Consider the following 15,424-nt stretch of genomic DNA (forward strand, 5'->3'; position numbering starts at 1 on the left):
CAGAAGTCGGCTGACTTGGACTCCAGGAAAATGCCTTTTCAAGTGCAAAGGGAGTGAGCTGAGGCCCGTCCCAGAGAGATAAAGAGGGGGGTCATCTGACATCTTTTCCAGCTGACAGGTAAACTGAACCTTTGCTCTGAACGTTGCCTTGAATCTTTGTGCTTTTCATACCAGTTTTGCGGCTTGCTGTTGTAATAATACAAGACGGTTTCCACAAGTGTTGTTTTCATTCAAGCCATAAATGAGACGTGACTCTTCTTAACTGCCTTTTCCTAAAACCAAACACCAATAAAATACCTGACCGCTGGGCTAATCTGCAATAAATTAGGGATTTCCTTTACCTCCTTTAACTTGTTGCGAATAAATGCGAGGGTGCAGGTGGGTTACATCTGTCACGAGGTGGATAACAAAACCCCAGGGGCAGCTGCATCAGTCAGGAGTCACATTTCATGAGTAGCTGTCCATATATTCAGTTAGGAAGGGTCTGTGTGCTTGTTCCTGCGCTGTGCTACCTGTTCACGCTCAGGTCAGTTTTTGCCTCAGAACAGCCTCACGTTCAGTTAAACTGACTACCGCAGCAGTTGAACTGCCGTCTACCCCCTTCCCTCCCACCCCCCAAGCTCAAACGGCAGGTAGATCGAGTTTCATTTACTTTGTTCTGACTGAGAACAGGTAGGGCAGCATTGTGGATGATGGTTGAGCTGAGCACACAAAGGGGCCGAAAAAAAAACAAAAAACTACAGTGTTTTACATGAAGCTCGAAAAGAACGCTTCAATTTAACCAACACATTTTAACTAACACACACAAATTAGGTCTCGTGGCCGACAAGCTGTGATTTGTAATTCTACCGGGTCAGTGGGGCAGGTAAGAAAAACACGTGCCACTGATGGCCACGAGGGACCGTACGTTGAAGCTCAAAGCAGAATCCTGTAAAAAGACAATGAAGGGACGTCCCCCCCATATTTGAAGTTGGTATGTTCGGTTCAGCAGCAACTTAGTCTGAGTTAATATTTGACTCTACTATACAATACGCGGCCATTCAGCTTGGCCACAGAGTTCTATGGATTGCCTTAACTCAACATGGACTCTGGACAGTTGTTTTTTTTTTTTTTACATCTCACTTTAAAGCAGCCTGCTTTTGTGTAAATAGGCAGTAAAAGGTCGGTTTAGACCTTTTCCACCTTAAATTGAGACTATGTAACTTTAGCTGAACAGTGGCCACTGCGGCTACATGTCATAATTAATGGATAATGATAAATGCTTGCGTTACTGTTACTACTGTTACTGTGATACTGTTACAGTGCAGCAGTAGCACGAGTAAAGACAGTCAGTGGACTGAATCAAGCTAAAGTTTGAGTGTGTTGATTGGAGCAGTTGTGCGTTTCATTTGTTCCAATTGGTAAAAGAAATAATAATTTCTTCTTTAAAAAAAACGTCCCCTCTCTTCACCACCAAAAGAAGTCTCACATCAAGACCATCCATTCCTTCATTATTTTCTGAACACCGGGGGACATATCTCACCGGTATCGGGGATTCATCATTTCCTAAGTCGTTTCCCAGCGCAGTCTCACCTGCGTCTGGAATGTGTAAAAGGCTGTCGGAGGCAGTCAGATCGTGAAGCAGATTTTTGCATTTGTCGCCAAGATCGGCAGGAATTCAGAGCGGTGGAATGTGGCATTCCTTCCGACCAGCCGGCAGATTAAAAACCTGTGAACTTTTAGCCAAGATAGAAGCTAAATGTGTTACCAAATCACTGGTCTACTGATCGACTGGGCATGATGTATATATTAGACTGTGGTTCCGTTGAGGACTGGGATCAGCAGGACTACAACAAAGCACAGCCCGAGGCCACCGCCAAAGCTGCTCTCGCCTCGCTGGCATTGGCTTTTGATAATGCGAGACCGTTGTTTGGTGCTCGGTTGGTTGCTATTTACTCAGTGCTCGTACTGCAGGTAACGCAGCCTGGGGCTTTTGAAAACTCTTGCTCCTTTTAAAAGACTTGATCCCTCTGACCCGTGAATGGCGTGAAGCATGTGATTCGGTGTGAATGAATACTTTGTGTAAGTGCAAGCTATGCCAATACTTTGAATATGCCAACAGTAAAAAACGGTGTGTAGCGGTGTAGAGAGCCAAAGGCAATGTTACCTGCAGTACGAGCACCGGCTGTGGTTCATTATTGTCTGCTTGGCTACAAATCATCCAGTTCTCAAGTAAAGTGAAAAAGCATTTGTTAGAGGAGACAATCTTGTCATAGCACGGTCCATTTTATAGTTATTATTCCAGATATTTATTTATTTTGTTAAAAGCTGCACATTTAAGTAGCCGGATTTAAAAAATTAGAAGCAACTGCGTAAATATTTGAATGTTTTGAAGGACTTCCTTGAATTTGTCAGTTAGTTGCACCCTCATGCAGGTATTTTCCTCTTTGCGGTCTGTGAGGCAGGGTCTGTCATGGAGGGTTAAACTGGATCTGGATACACTTCTGTACAGGAGCGCCAGCAAACGACCACACCCGATAACAGAATTTCAATTTGAGGAATAGGGAAATTGAGTCGCGATTAGTGACTGGGGGGGGGGGGGGGGCTTTAAACTGATAAGACAGGTGTAGTTATACAGAAAAATCTGTCCTCATCCCACTAAAGCATGTTTGAATTCAGTGGAGATGAAGAGAGAGAGTTGGTGGGGCAAGAATTTCAAGGGCAGATGGAGCGATTAGACGGAGAACAAGCAGGGACTTTGTGTAGATGGGAGTACTGGGGCAGGACCAGTCTGGAGGGCACAGAGAGGAGAACACCTGTGTGACCATCCTTCATCCCTAACACACAAACACACACACGGTCTCCTTCACATGAGGGACCTTTAACACCTAATCCACAACACCAGCAGGCGGATTATCACCATGTAATATCATCATCATCCTAAAATAAATGAAACAAGGAGGCCAGGCTCAGAAGAGAGCAGCAGTGTGGTCCTCAAAGCCCAGAGTCCTGCAGACTTCACTGTTCAAAACCTGGTCCAGGCGACCTACAGTGACCCTGTCTGATCCACAGATTTAAAAACACACACACACATGCTCAAAAAGTCACATTAACAAAGCGGCCTGTGTTTCTCCCCGATCCAGAATAGGGCCACATACTGTAACTCACCCAAACCAGTCTTTCATCAGCTGGGGCCCAAGGACTCCCTGTGCCAGCTGGTGTGCGTTTGAACGCCATGCTGGCTACCGTTACATGCAAACTGCCCGATGAAATTGTAAATACGCGCATGCAGTAACACTGATATTTAGGATATTCTGGTACTTTCCGTTTGGATTATATGAACACGTTACACTGCATTGGTTTCCACCGTCTGTGCTGTGTCAGTTTAACTAGTCTCAGGGGTCAATTTGTTAGCTGTTAGCATATTGAGAAAGTCCCTGCTATTTAGCCTCTTTTCAGCCCTTGTACAGTATGTAGCCCTTTCACAGACTGCTAGCACGGTGAGCAGCTACATGAATGTGATTATGATGATTAGACTTATACATATTTTCGGTCATTGCGTGCGTTTTCAAAAAGAACGCGCTGACGTTAAAAAACGAATAATACCATAAAGTTTGCATTCTGGTTGCCACCATGTTTCCCCACTTACAATGACCCGCTCGTTATTGCTAGGCTCGACGGGAAAATCAGCTCATCCATTTAGCATTGGTGAAAGGACACACCGCAAAATGATCAAGCATTACAGTACAGCGCCACACTATCGTTTATGGTGGAATTAAGGGTCTCAAATATGGCTGATTAAAATGAAGTCAGGATTGTGAAATTGTTTATTGCCTTCCCTTGAGAACACTGTGTCCATCTAAACAATAACACTCACTCTGTACCCACAGACACAACTCTGTATCAGTCTTCCCCGCACCGCATACGGGGGGGGGGGGTTGACATCGTACTTTCCATTCTTGCGCTGGCTTGTAAACTTAACTGACTCATTTGTTTGAGCTTGTTGCTGTGGCCGGAGTAAATCCACAATATTACTCAACAACATTTGACCCATTTTGCATCATACCCGTCATTGACGGCCCAAAAATCCTGTCAGCTTTGTGATATTATGTGTGCTCTGCGTGTGGGTAAAACATAGTTCAAAGTTCAACATTCAACAGGGCGGTATAAAACGTGCGCCGATCCTGAGTCCTGTTGGGATTACGGCTGTACATGACAGAAAAAAATGGTTTGCACTCGCCGCTCGCATAGTTCTCATGGCACCAGCAGCAAGATACCAAGTGAAATATGAAAACTAATCTCTACTTTTCATTCACTCTCTTTTAAGATAATCCAGAAGCGAAGCACAGGCCGAGAGGAGGAAGGAAAAGGCTGGAGAGTCCAAAGGAGGCAAAGGAGAGGGCAGGCTTAGATTTCTGAAGATGGAACAGCCTCCGCAGATTTGGCACATGCAGGTCGGCCCCCAGGACACTGCTGGAGAGCTGCAAAAGAAGGTGTCAGTCATAAGCCAGCCGGAGTGCTCCATCTGCTACAATACCTACGACAATGTCTTCAAAACACCCAAGCAGCTGGAGTGCACCCACACCTTCTGCCTGGAGTGCCTCTCCCGCCTCATGGCAGTCTCGCTGGTTGACCAGGACGGCAACGGCGGCGGCGGCAGCAGCAGCAGCAGCAGCACTCGCCTGTCTTGCCCCTTCTGCCGTCACCCCACCACGCTGCCCGAGGAGGGACCCCCGGCCCTGACCACCAGCCGCGAGGTGCTCTGCAAGCTGCCTAGCCACCAGCAGCAGGAGGAGCCGGTGTGGCTGGAGGGGGAGAAGCTGTGCTACAAAAGCTCCAGGGACGGCGACGGCTTGGGCGCCCCCGACAGTCCCACGGCCTTCTGCATCTGCATTGACATTGGGGCCAGCAAGACGGCGAACGCCCCGGTCCAGACGCAGTCCCGGACTTTTGCCCTGCTGGACCGGCTGGCAGACTGGAAGAGGATGGTGCTCTTCATTGTGCTCATGGTCCTGCTCGTTGTCGTCGTGTTGTGGCCACTGCAGTGTGTATTCAGCACTGGGAACATGCGCTGTATGCGAGAACCCATCCACCCCCAACCCACCACCACCACCACCACTACTACTACCGCTGCTTTCAGCCTGCTCACCAGGCCACCTGGTCTGACAGAGTAAACGTGTAGACCCACTGGACTTCACTCTAACTGTACATAATATTGTAAATGACACACAAATGTTTTACATTGTACATTTTTGTACATAATTGCACTTTTGGTAAGTGCACATTGTTATTGCTACACACAACTGTTCACATGTCAGATTTTTAACCTACAACAGAACCACAGGAGCCACAATGTGCAGGCTTTTGAGATGACTGCCTCCTAGTGGCGGTTTCAAAGAAAGACACTGTGGCAGACCGTGCCAGAGGGAACAGAGACGAAGGGACTGCACCAATTTCCACTGGAATTATGTGTCATTGTTGTCACATGCCAGCATACTAATTTGAATTTTTTAAAATTATAATCTCATAAAAACTATACACATAGCGGCTTTAACTCTACGAAGCTGGAACGCATCCCTCTCACAGTTACGTCAGCATACATCAGCAGCAGCACATTACGAATGACATCCAACAGTGGAGGGAGATGGTGACGGGCACTTTCCACTCAAATCATGTGACACAAAAACATTCACAGGAGCCAATTTCTTTGCACTTTTATCAACACCTGTAGTTTGAAATTAGATTGGCGTTTTTGAGTCCAACTGGACTTCGACAGAGTATCAGATAACAGCGAACATGAGTGAGCTTATTTGTTGTTAGTGCCTGCTCCGCATTCAGCAAAGCCAAGCAGCGACGTTTAAAATGATGACGTTTATTCATTAAAACGTGGACTTCGCAAATATCCAGTTAGGGAAAGAAACAAAAGAAAATGAATGTAATCCCAACGTGCCAATTAAGAAGTCAAACTTTACATATTGAACGTTTGATTTGTGTGTTTTGATATGTCCTTGTTTACAGAACTACAATAAAAAAAAAAATAATGAGGTATTAGCTCAGACAGCCTCATTATTAAGATTGATATCATTTGATTGTGGTTCATCATGTTGATGCATTTTCTCTACATCTTAAAAGAATTTACTGCAGCATCAGTCGGTGGTTTAATCTGTCTGAGCAGCAGTTGTAGTAAATTCCCCTCAAATAACACACAATTCCTGTCACGCTTGAAAGCAAAAAGAAAAAGAAAAAAAAAAAAGACGTATTCGTTTCAGGGTCGAGTTGCAAAACAGCCGAGCCATTCCCTGACCGCCGTTTGTCATGTCCTCCCCACCTGACCCTTAAACACAAGACTGTAAAAGTATACAGGAAGTGGCCGTTATTTATTCCGGGATGAGGCGAGTCAGATTAAGGAAAAGTTGGGCTGTGGGGTTTTCCGAGTAGCTCACTTGGTGACACATGGTTGATAAGACGGTTACCTTATATTCTAACATTCATTTAGGAGCGGCCATAATAAAAGCGCTGCTTCCTCAAGCACCATTTACACTGCCAGTAAACACCAATAAATGCAGGAAAAACATTGGCTCAGTCATGACTTCCCCCCTAAATGAATAAAGGCAAAACAAAGAAGACAATAATAACTTGTTGGTTGGCGTCAGGGTATTTAAACTACACACCTTCAAAAAAGAACCCTATTATGAAGTGTGTTCAGTTTTTTCCTTCTCTCCAATAGCAGCAGAATAAACAGCCATGAAGCTCATGCGTTAAAATGCTGAATATAACGGTTAAAGCAGCACTCAAGGCACAGTTTCTACAGGCCGCTTCAACCACGAAATAACTGGCCACTACTGGTGAAATTGGTGTTTTCCTGGAACGCGTTTCCTTCCTCGCTTTTCATTAATATTAGATAACTCATGTTCATCGAGCAATACTCTCAGCCATCGTGGAGTTTACGCAGTAGAGCACTTGGGTAAGATGGAGAGCCACAGCAGGGTCCGACACACTGTCATGTGTTCTCTGCTGCTGCTCCACTACAGGGACTGCACCAGGAGGCACTCCAAAATACAGAACGTTGGCTTGTTACACTTCTTCCTTTCTTTCACTTTGGGGCACAGTTTCTAGGAAACTTTTCCAAAAATGGCATCTCCTTCCCTCAGTTAAAAAAAAAAAAACCCCGCTCCAGAGCCACAAGCAAAAGCAACAGGGGAAAAAAAAAAAAAAGAAGAAGCAAAATTCATGTGTAACTTGACATCGTGCCATCATAGATTTTTATTAAACTATATGATAATAAACCATTTTGATGCCATTTCTGGCATTGCATAAAGAGTTGTAGACTATACAGCAAAAAGGCGCCTGGGTGCCAGAGCCAGTGCAAGAGGAGGAAAGGGAAGGGGAAGAGCCCCCACTGAACAACACGGGGGGGGGGGGGGGGGGCACTCAGCACACCACTACGCACTTCAGGCATACTGTGACCAACAGAGGGACAAGGAATCGGAACAAAAAGACATTGTGTTCAAGTAAATGTAAGAGGACAAGCAGAAAGAAAATACCGTGTTATGCATACCTCCATGTACACTGGTTCAACTCAGAGCCAGAACTGACTCATCGATGGTGAAATTACACCAATATTATTAATAATAATAATAATAATTCAGACACAATACAAAATGCAAGAGTGGATAAAACAATCAATTAGAAATACAATTTTAAACATATCAGCAAAATGAAACAACAACCCCCCCCCCCCCGCCCCCCCGCCCAAACAAAAAAACAACCCCAAGAAAACAACACTGATGTCAGAAATCTAGTGCACTACCAAAAATACTTCCACAGCCAACGGACATCCACACACAGGCAAAGATTCAGCAGTTTCACACTTTCAAGTATTGATGTTTCACCACATCATAGAAAAGTTGACCCATAGAGGCAAAGTGAAATACAATAAAAAAAAATCTAAATTATCCACAGCGCACGAAACCACCAAACGCCATTTCTCATTCGTCGGACAGAGATCACGGCTCAGGTGGGAAAAGAACATAAGGAAAAGCCGGAGGGATTCAAACACCTTCACTGTTTGAATTCAGCTGAAGCACTTCCGAGTGGTGGCGCAGCATATTTCACAACAGACGCAGGCCTTCACTGACGCAGGGCGTCCATCTCCACTCATTTCATAAAACACAATTTTAAACCTGGAAAATGCCTTAACCTTCATAAAAAAAGACTCTGTGCTCTTTAAAAGACAGAACTCTGCTGTCAGACAGGATGCCATGGTTGCTGCAGGTTACACTGTTTATTCACACTGTTTTAATATCCCCCCACAAAGTCAACAGTATCCAATTACAGTTTATTTCAGTGCAATGACTGGGTACTATTAGCATCCATCCATCCATCTATTAGCTATACCCAGTGTCAGCCACCCCCACCCCAAAGGAAAGGAGCGCTCTTACTCTCGTACATTTTGATTACACGTGGCTATATTTTAAATCAAGCTGCAGCTGCAGAAACTGACTTTTGCCTGAAGAAAACAAGGTGAGTCCAGCCTGTGAGTGTCCTTGACCTGGTTAGTTGAACATTTCTGTTGGTGGAGAAGGAGGAATGGTCTCTCATCCATGGTTTATTTTGATGCCTTCAGGAAAAGGTAGACTGAACGCACATTATCATGACATCTTCCTGTCGTGAGACAAAGTCTTCAGGACCGTCAAGTTACATTACATTCTCTAAACGAGCTAGGTCAGATTTCACCAGCGTATCTGCGCTTGTATTTGAGTAGGATATTTTGGTGCTGATCCTGGAGGCTAAAAATAGCGAAACAATCTGCCAGACAGTGCAGAGGGCTCAGAGCTCCGCAGCACCACCGTCTTCCTTATCACATCAATGACGTCGGCTTACTCGCCCCGCTATCATCAAGCCTGGATTATGGCCATCTTCTAAATTACTTTTTGGAGACAAATCTATTCTTCAATCTCGGGCAGATGGCCATCTGGCCCACTGTAATCGCCCCCTTTCCCTTGTCTCCTTGCGACGACAGATGTTGAACCGCATCAGACCTGCTGATTAACGAGTACAGCCAGTCAAACAAAGCCGAGCGGTCAGCCAAGCTCGAGTCCAACCATCTATTCAGGAATCCTCTCCACTCGCTTCCTGTCAAATGCGGACTTTTATCTACTATTACAGTCCACTGGTGAATCAAAGACAGTGCTGGGGGTGCGGCGCAGACAATTGTGCTTCAACACGTTCCACCACAACGCTCCTTTATAAATATATACTGTATATGCTGCATATATATTCAAACATCTCATTCCATATGTTACACAACCATGATAAGAACAGTATCAACAAAAACACCAAGAAACAATGAAAACAAGCTCATTAAAAGGACAGACAAAAAAAGAAAGAAAGAAGAAGAACCCAATATTTTCATGAATGTACTCAAAGTGGGATCAGCTGGAGGCCGTGTTCAGATGACAGACAGGACCGATGTGTATGTCCCAGTAACCATAAGCAAGCAGTAAGTAAAAATGACCTACGATTCTGTTAAAGTACAACAACAGAACGGCCGATTTGCATTTGCAACAGCACAGGAGGTTACATACTGTACAACTCTTCAAAATAAAAATAAACATTTCAATTAAATTAAAAGATTTTCGCTTTTACACCCGAAATTACCCCCAGGTTCCTGTAGAAAGTCACGCAACTGCCCTTGCTATCGCTCAGCGGCCACGTTGATAACCGCCACAGCTGGAGAGACAGAACGCCGCAAACGCAGTCTTAGGTTTGGGTTGAAATGACAGCCGGCAGAGGCAGAGGCAGAGGCAGAGGGAGAGGGGATAGAGTGATTTCAGGCAAACAGCTTAACTTTGACCTCTTCTTGGGTCCCGTACAGTTTCTGTTCAGTTCAGGCCGAGGCGGACTCCATGTTCAACACCCCTCAGCCCGAGGAAAAAGGAGGTTGTTTCTCACACCAAGTGGGTTTCCAGGGTTTGGAAAGACGTGACAGTAGAGATGTAACAGTATTTAATGTTGACAGTTTGGGGAGGCAAGATTACAGACACATCCTGTGACAAGGCACTTGGCGCTGTTAAGAGAGGGAGAGGAGGCTGGAGCGGTGGGGGGGATAAAGAGGGGGGGGGGGCAGGGGCCCTGAGCGAGAGCGCTATGCTGTAGAGTCCTCCTCTCTGTGGAGGGTGAGGTTTGACTCCAGACAGAGAGGTCCAGCAGGACGGCAGCAGGAGAGGGGTCAGCTTGCCACCTTCACCTTGATGTGAGAGGGGGTTGTAGTCAGAGCAACACACTCCCTCCTCCCCCAAAGGGATTTTCAGGCGCTGGTGAAGCGACACTTCCAGCTGGAACTGTAGCAAACACAGACAGATCAGACAAGTGGTGTTAATGGCTGCCGTCACTTTGAATCATGACCACAAGGATCTGATGTAGTTCATGATATGGAGCTAACAGCAGCATTTACTCAGCATACACTACACCTGCCAGCTTATCTACACAGCCAGACAGGGGGAGATGGTACGGAGGGTATTTAAGTTTCTTATTTTACTACACTACTAGGACTAATCAGGCCACAATTAACCTTAAAAAGAAAAAGCTAATTGAAAAGGTAAAATGGTTATTTGAAAATGTAAAGCGACAATGGGAAAAATGACATTTAAAATGCAAAAGCTTAAATGGAAATGCTCGGAGTGAAAGCTTAAACTGTAAAGATGGAATTGAAAATAGAAACGTGGAATTGTTCAACGGAATTGAAAATATCTTTGTCCTCTCTGGGCTGCAATGTCTTGTTACTGATTGGCCAATAAGCCGATACTGATTTGTCTGCTTTAAGCTCATATTGATTTACCCGTCAGGCTCTACAACAGAGATCTCGGAGAGAGCTAACAGCCAGAAGAATGCTCTGTTGAAGCAGTAAAAAAGTGTCTTTTTTTTTTACTTTTCTATTAGGCTGTACAACATTTGTAGTTAAAAACCATTCCATACAAAGTGACACTGTGTACTGTATATAAACATCTTTTATGGCCCTTTATGGAAACAACTCCTTGGAACAAAAGGTCTACCCCAACCACTAAGAATTATACACTAAGACATGAATAAACAAATAAAAAAGAGGTTTTACTTGAAAGTTTTAACCATGGAAGACATACAGAGGAACTCTGATCTGATCTTTATTCGTAAGTGCTACTAGCAAAAATGTCTGGATGCATTATTTTTTCAACAAAATATGCTAAATTCACTTAATCTGTACTTTATATCCATTCACTGGTGATAAAACACTGTTGGGTGTATGTCTTGTGCTGACGACCCCCCAAACCAAAGCTATTACTCACTCACTTTAACACTGCTGGGCTCCCTGTCTGCTTTTATTAATCACTACGAGAGAGAGAAGAATGAGCCTGAGAGAATTGAGGTTGATTATAATTTGAACCTAAATTGAATCTTTTGTTGCTTTAAAGGGGAGCTAAGGTTTTCTTCTAAGGGGGGGGCTCAGCCGCTCCGATAATTTCAGCCATGAAAAAGGGAACATTACCCTTACGAAATGAATCTGACTCACTGGAAGATACTGGACTCTCGTCTTGTGTCAGTGGAAATGTTTCAACAGCACCTTGAGTTCTGATTTTAGCGGAAAAATCAGTCAAGTTTTAATTACTTTAAGACTTAGGAGCCCTGTGGCGTGGAGTGCACGTCCTTCCCTCATAAAACATTTGAACTATTCTAAATCCTGCATTGTTTACATCCATGTTTACTAGCGTGCAGTCCTCTCCTTCCCTGCCTTCACTGGCACATTGCAGCATGTCTCGGCATGTTACTGCCACCTGTTGATCAGTAGAATAGTGTGACACCCTCGGCAGGACTATGCATCCCGTCATGTGCATCATCGCTCATGTTCATGAGACACCAGCAAAAGCTACGTCCAACATGCAACACCAACATGTGGTGGGATGGTGCTCATGCAGATTGGTTCATTTGCTTGCAGGAGAAAAAATATCGAAACAAGTGTTGGTTTTAAAGAAAAGTGGCTGAGTTATTTTGCCGCAGCACAAAGTGAACATGTGTAATAAAACTCGTGAAGTACTTACAGAGAGGCAGGCGGAGAGATGTGGAGGTTTACAGCGACGGTTTTACCTCCTGGTGTTACTGCTAAAAGACGTCTGAGGGCTTTTAAAGTTTATGTTCTCGTACACGCTCGACGAATCATTCGTCATCCTACAACAGCGCACGAAGAAAATGTTCACAATACAGCGTTAACATATTCCCTGCTGTGTGATCACAGATCGTTCGATGATCACGTCAACTGCCACTTTACCATCAAGGTATACTTACACAGAAGAAGACCGCGAGGACGCCATGTTGGGTTTAGACCTCGAGTTGGTCATCTGGGGATATTTGATATTGGAATATTCCCTCTCCTTCATCTTATTCCTCTGCAAAGTGGCAACATGACAAGAGGCGGATTCAGCTTAGAGGACGGGATCCTCTACAAAGCTCTTAAAACTGTCCCGTGGCTAAGACCTGAATTTTAACTACTGCGTCAAAAAAAGTGTTATGTGTGTATTTTCAGTTCTTTTGGAAGCCAACGTAATTTTGACTTCTTGTGCGGCGGAAGTACCTGCTCCTCCTCCAGCCTCTTCTGAGCCGTGTCTATGTACTGCTGCACAGCCATGTAGATGAACTTATACTGAGCTTCTGTCTGCACCATGCCCGACCTCTGCTGCCGCACCCTCTGGATGGTCTTCGGGATGTCGATGTCACAATCTAGACCTGGAACACGCACGTGTGCACGCATGTGCAGAAATTAGCAGAGATGCCGGACAAAGGTTTGTGATATTAAAAAGCCCAGTGTCCGTTTCATACCGGAGTCTCTCACCTTGGCGGTTAATGATGTCAATAAGGATGTCAATGACGATAATGGTGCCTGTCCTGCCGATGCCTGCACTGTGGGGACAGCAGAGTGAAAAGTCAAACCATGTGTTGCTGCTTCGCTTGAAGACATTATGTCAAGAAGAAAAAAATAACGTTTATTTATCTTTAAGAGCATATTTGATTTCATTAAGTCAGTTATGAAAGGTGTTAAATAAACATAATTTTGTAGGGGGGTTTCATTTGTTTTATTTTATTAATTTATATATTTTTTTCTTCTCTCACATGTGTCCTTTTATGTTTTGTACATCACCATCATCTGTTGCCTTTGTATATGTGAATATGTTCATATATGCATGTATGTATCTGGTGAATAAAAATAAATGAATAAACATCAAGGGCTGAAGAGTTTTCTCAACCCATACATGAAAGTCTAAGGTTATGAATTATAGTTTCTCACGTGCCAACAGCAATAAAGTTGCTTGGAATTTGTGTTGTTGTGTCACATATAAAATGCTGTTAGATCTCCAAGACGACTCAGCTCAACTCGGTGTGCTTTTCTCAGCAATAACAACATTAATTCATCAGCAGCCGACTGATGAGGGAAGTAAATGATGCAGGTGTGTTCTGTCAGTCTGTCACCAGGTTTGCAGTGCATGTTGGGGTGGCTTGGTATGGCGACATACGTGGCACATCAAAAAGAATCTACTATGACATTAATTTGCTATCAGCACTTTAAAAAAAAAAAAAAAAAAAAAAATCAGTAGAAGAAGAGAGAGAATGGTGAATCAGTGCACTCCTGATGACAACAAAAAATATTTAGACATGTGTCAATCCAGCAGAAAGAAATCTGAAGTAGTCACAGTACTCAGGCATGCATTAACATTATTTATCAAACCCCACATTTTATTTTGGCAGAACTAGACCACATTGTGCTATTTCACATGGTGTCCGTTGTTTGGTTAGTGGTCATGTTGACATCCCTCGTAAGTAAAGCAGATCAATATAAATACAGTTACTGATGGTAAACACAGCTGCAAGTGGCAACATGTAGGTTGAAGTGCAACTGAGAGCCTGCGTGTTTGTACAGTTGATAAGCATGATGTTTGAAAGGGACAGAGGGCCATTAATGTGACGACACATTGGGCAGAAATTCATTTGCTCACAGCTTTCATAAGCTGTTTGCTTTAAACTGACAATGTACAATGGTGCTAGTTTGGGGAGGACTTATTGCAAACAGGGAAGTAACATTTTGAACCTTAATTATAGCGCACCCAAGTGGCCAATTTCATACATTTTTATTTAGTGAGCAAAGTTTCAGGTGTGATGGAGAAAAAGAACAAAAAAGGAAAACGCAAGTAGTAACCCACAGATGGGTTTAACCATACGGGAAAACCCCCAGGAAAACTCAAGCCAGACAAACGAATAATGTGATGTGTCACGGTGCGAGCATGTCTCTTGAATGTGCGTTTGTCGATGAACTTTCACCAAAACACAGTACGTACAATATGTGTGTGTGTTCGGGCTCGATGAGTGAAACTGGATTATTGTATGTTCCCCCCCTGTATTTACACTCTGCTCGCCAGATGTTTCGGATGTGTGCAGTGTCGCAGTAGCACTGCCTTCAGGTTTTTGGTTCAGGTGGGGAGGCCGACAGCCATTGTGTGTGCACGTGTGTGCACATGATGGGATTTCAGTAATTGTTGTTGTCGATATCTGCTGACTTAAATATAGTAGGGTTGCCTATTAGAATAAGTTATGCTTAATAACCCTAAGCCTTATTAAGCTATAGCTTCAGCCTACACCTTTTCAGTCAACTTCTTTGTTTTTTTTTAATGTTTATTTATTGATCGAATTATTGATGTATTCCATTTATTTATTTATTTCCTTTTAAATTTTCTCTAATTTCATGCCTTATTGTTATTTAGTGATTTATATGTGTGTGTGTGAGTATATATATATATATATATATATATATATATATAAAGATCACCTTATTTATTTCCATAACCACAGTCTCTTTCATCCAAACTCATATAGTAAAACAGGGTTCTTCCCTCCTGGTTGTACCTGCAGTGGACGACAATGGGTCCAGTGTCTGGAATGGTACTCTGGGTGCGGTTGACTTCCTCTAGGAACCAGAGGACACCGCCAGGCTCATTGGGCACCCCGTGGTCCGGCCAGCTGAGGTACTGGTAGTGCCAGATGTACCTCAGAGGCTCCTTCTACAAGAAATAAAAGATGATGAGCTGAAGTTGTCACATATTTATTTGCTTTCACTTACAGTATTATTCATAGATTTGATCATGTTAACTTTGGGCGTGCAGCATATATTCGGCTGCGTCTTCCTCCTCCTTCCTCTCCATGCTGGCTCTAAAGTGTTCACTGAAAGGAATGAGCCCACTGTAAGAAATAGGGGACACAATTCACAATCCTCATTCCACGCATGGTTTCCAAAGTTCAGCCAGAGCTAATATGATGTTTCAGCAGTTTGATTTAGCCAATTCCCATGTGCCCAGCACAAAATCCCTTCTTTGTGTTGGCTGCACTGTGATGGATGGGTACTCTCTGGTAGTCACATGTAGGCTTT

At 43.9% G+C, this 15,424-nt stretch overlaps 2 protein-coding genes across 2 annotated transcripts in view; one reads left to right on the top strand and one right to left on the bottom strand.

The window, feature by feature from the left end:
• On the top strand, positions 1–5,153 carry LOC139289529 (RING finger protein 223). The gene is made up of 2 exons (XM_070911145.1): positions 1–118; positions 4,307–5,153. The coding sequence occupies exon 2, from the start codon at positions 4,401–4,403 to the stop codon at positions 5,151–5,153; it is 753 nt and encodes a 250-aa protein (XP_070767246.1). The 5' UTR covers positions 1–118; positions 4,307–4,400.
• Positions 5,154–12,064: 6,911 nt separating this feature from the next.
• Positions 12,065–15,424, bottom strand: part of ptpn11b (protein tyrosine phosphatase non-receptor type 11b) — a 33,586-nt gene continuing 30,226 nt past the window's right edge. Inside the window, exons 11-15 of the mRNA XM_070910146.1 lie at positions 14,905–15,059; positions 12,842–12,909; positions 12,584–12,735; positions 12,298–12,398; positions 12,065–12,180 (exon numbers count right to left, since the gene is read on the bottom strand). Of these exons, the coding sequence (XP_070766247.1) occupies positions 12,096–12,180; positions 12,298–12,398; positions 12,584–12,735; positions 12,842–12,909; positions 14,905–15,059 (561 nt within the window). The 3' untranslated portion in view covers positions 12,065–12,095. The remainder of the gene's footprint in view (positions 12,181–12,297; positions 12,399–12,583; positions 12,736–12,841; positions 12,910–14,904; positions 15,060–15,424) is intronic.

This window comes from Enoplosus armatus, chromosome 8, assembly GCF_043641665.1.
Source record: "Enoplosus armatus isolate fEnoArm2 chromosome 8, fEnoArm2.hap1, whole genome shotgun sequence".
In the NCBI taxonomy this organism is placed as follows: Eukaryota; Metazoa; Chordata; class Actinopteri; order Centrarchiformes; family Enoplosidae; genus Enoplosus; species Enoplosus armatus.

Bases quoted from the DNA above. Each gene is read 5' to 3' on its own strand.
- LOC139289529 (XM_070911145.1), top strand. From the start codon at position 4,401: ATGGAACAGCCTCCGCAGATTTGGCACATGCAGGTCGGCCCCCAGGAC.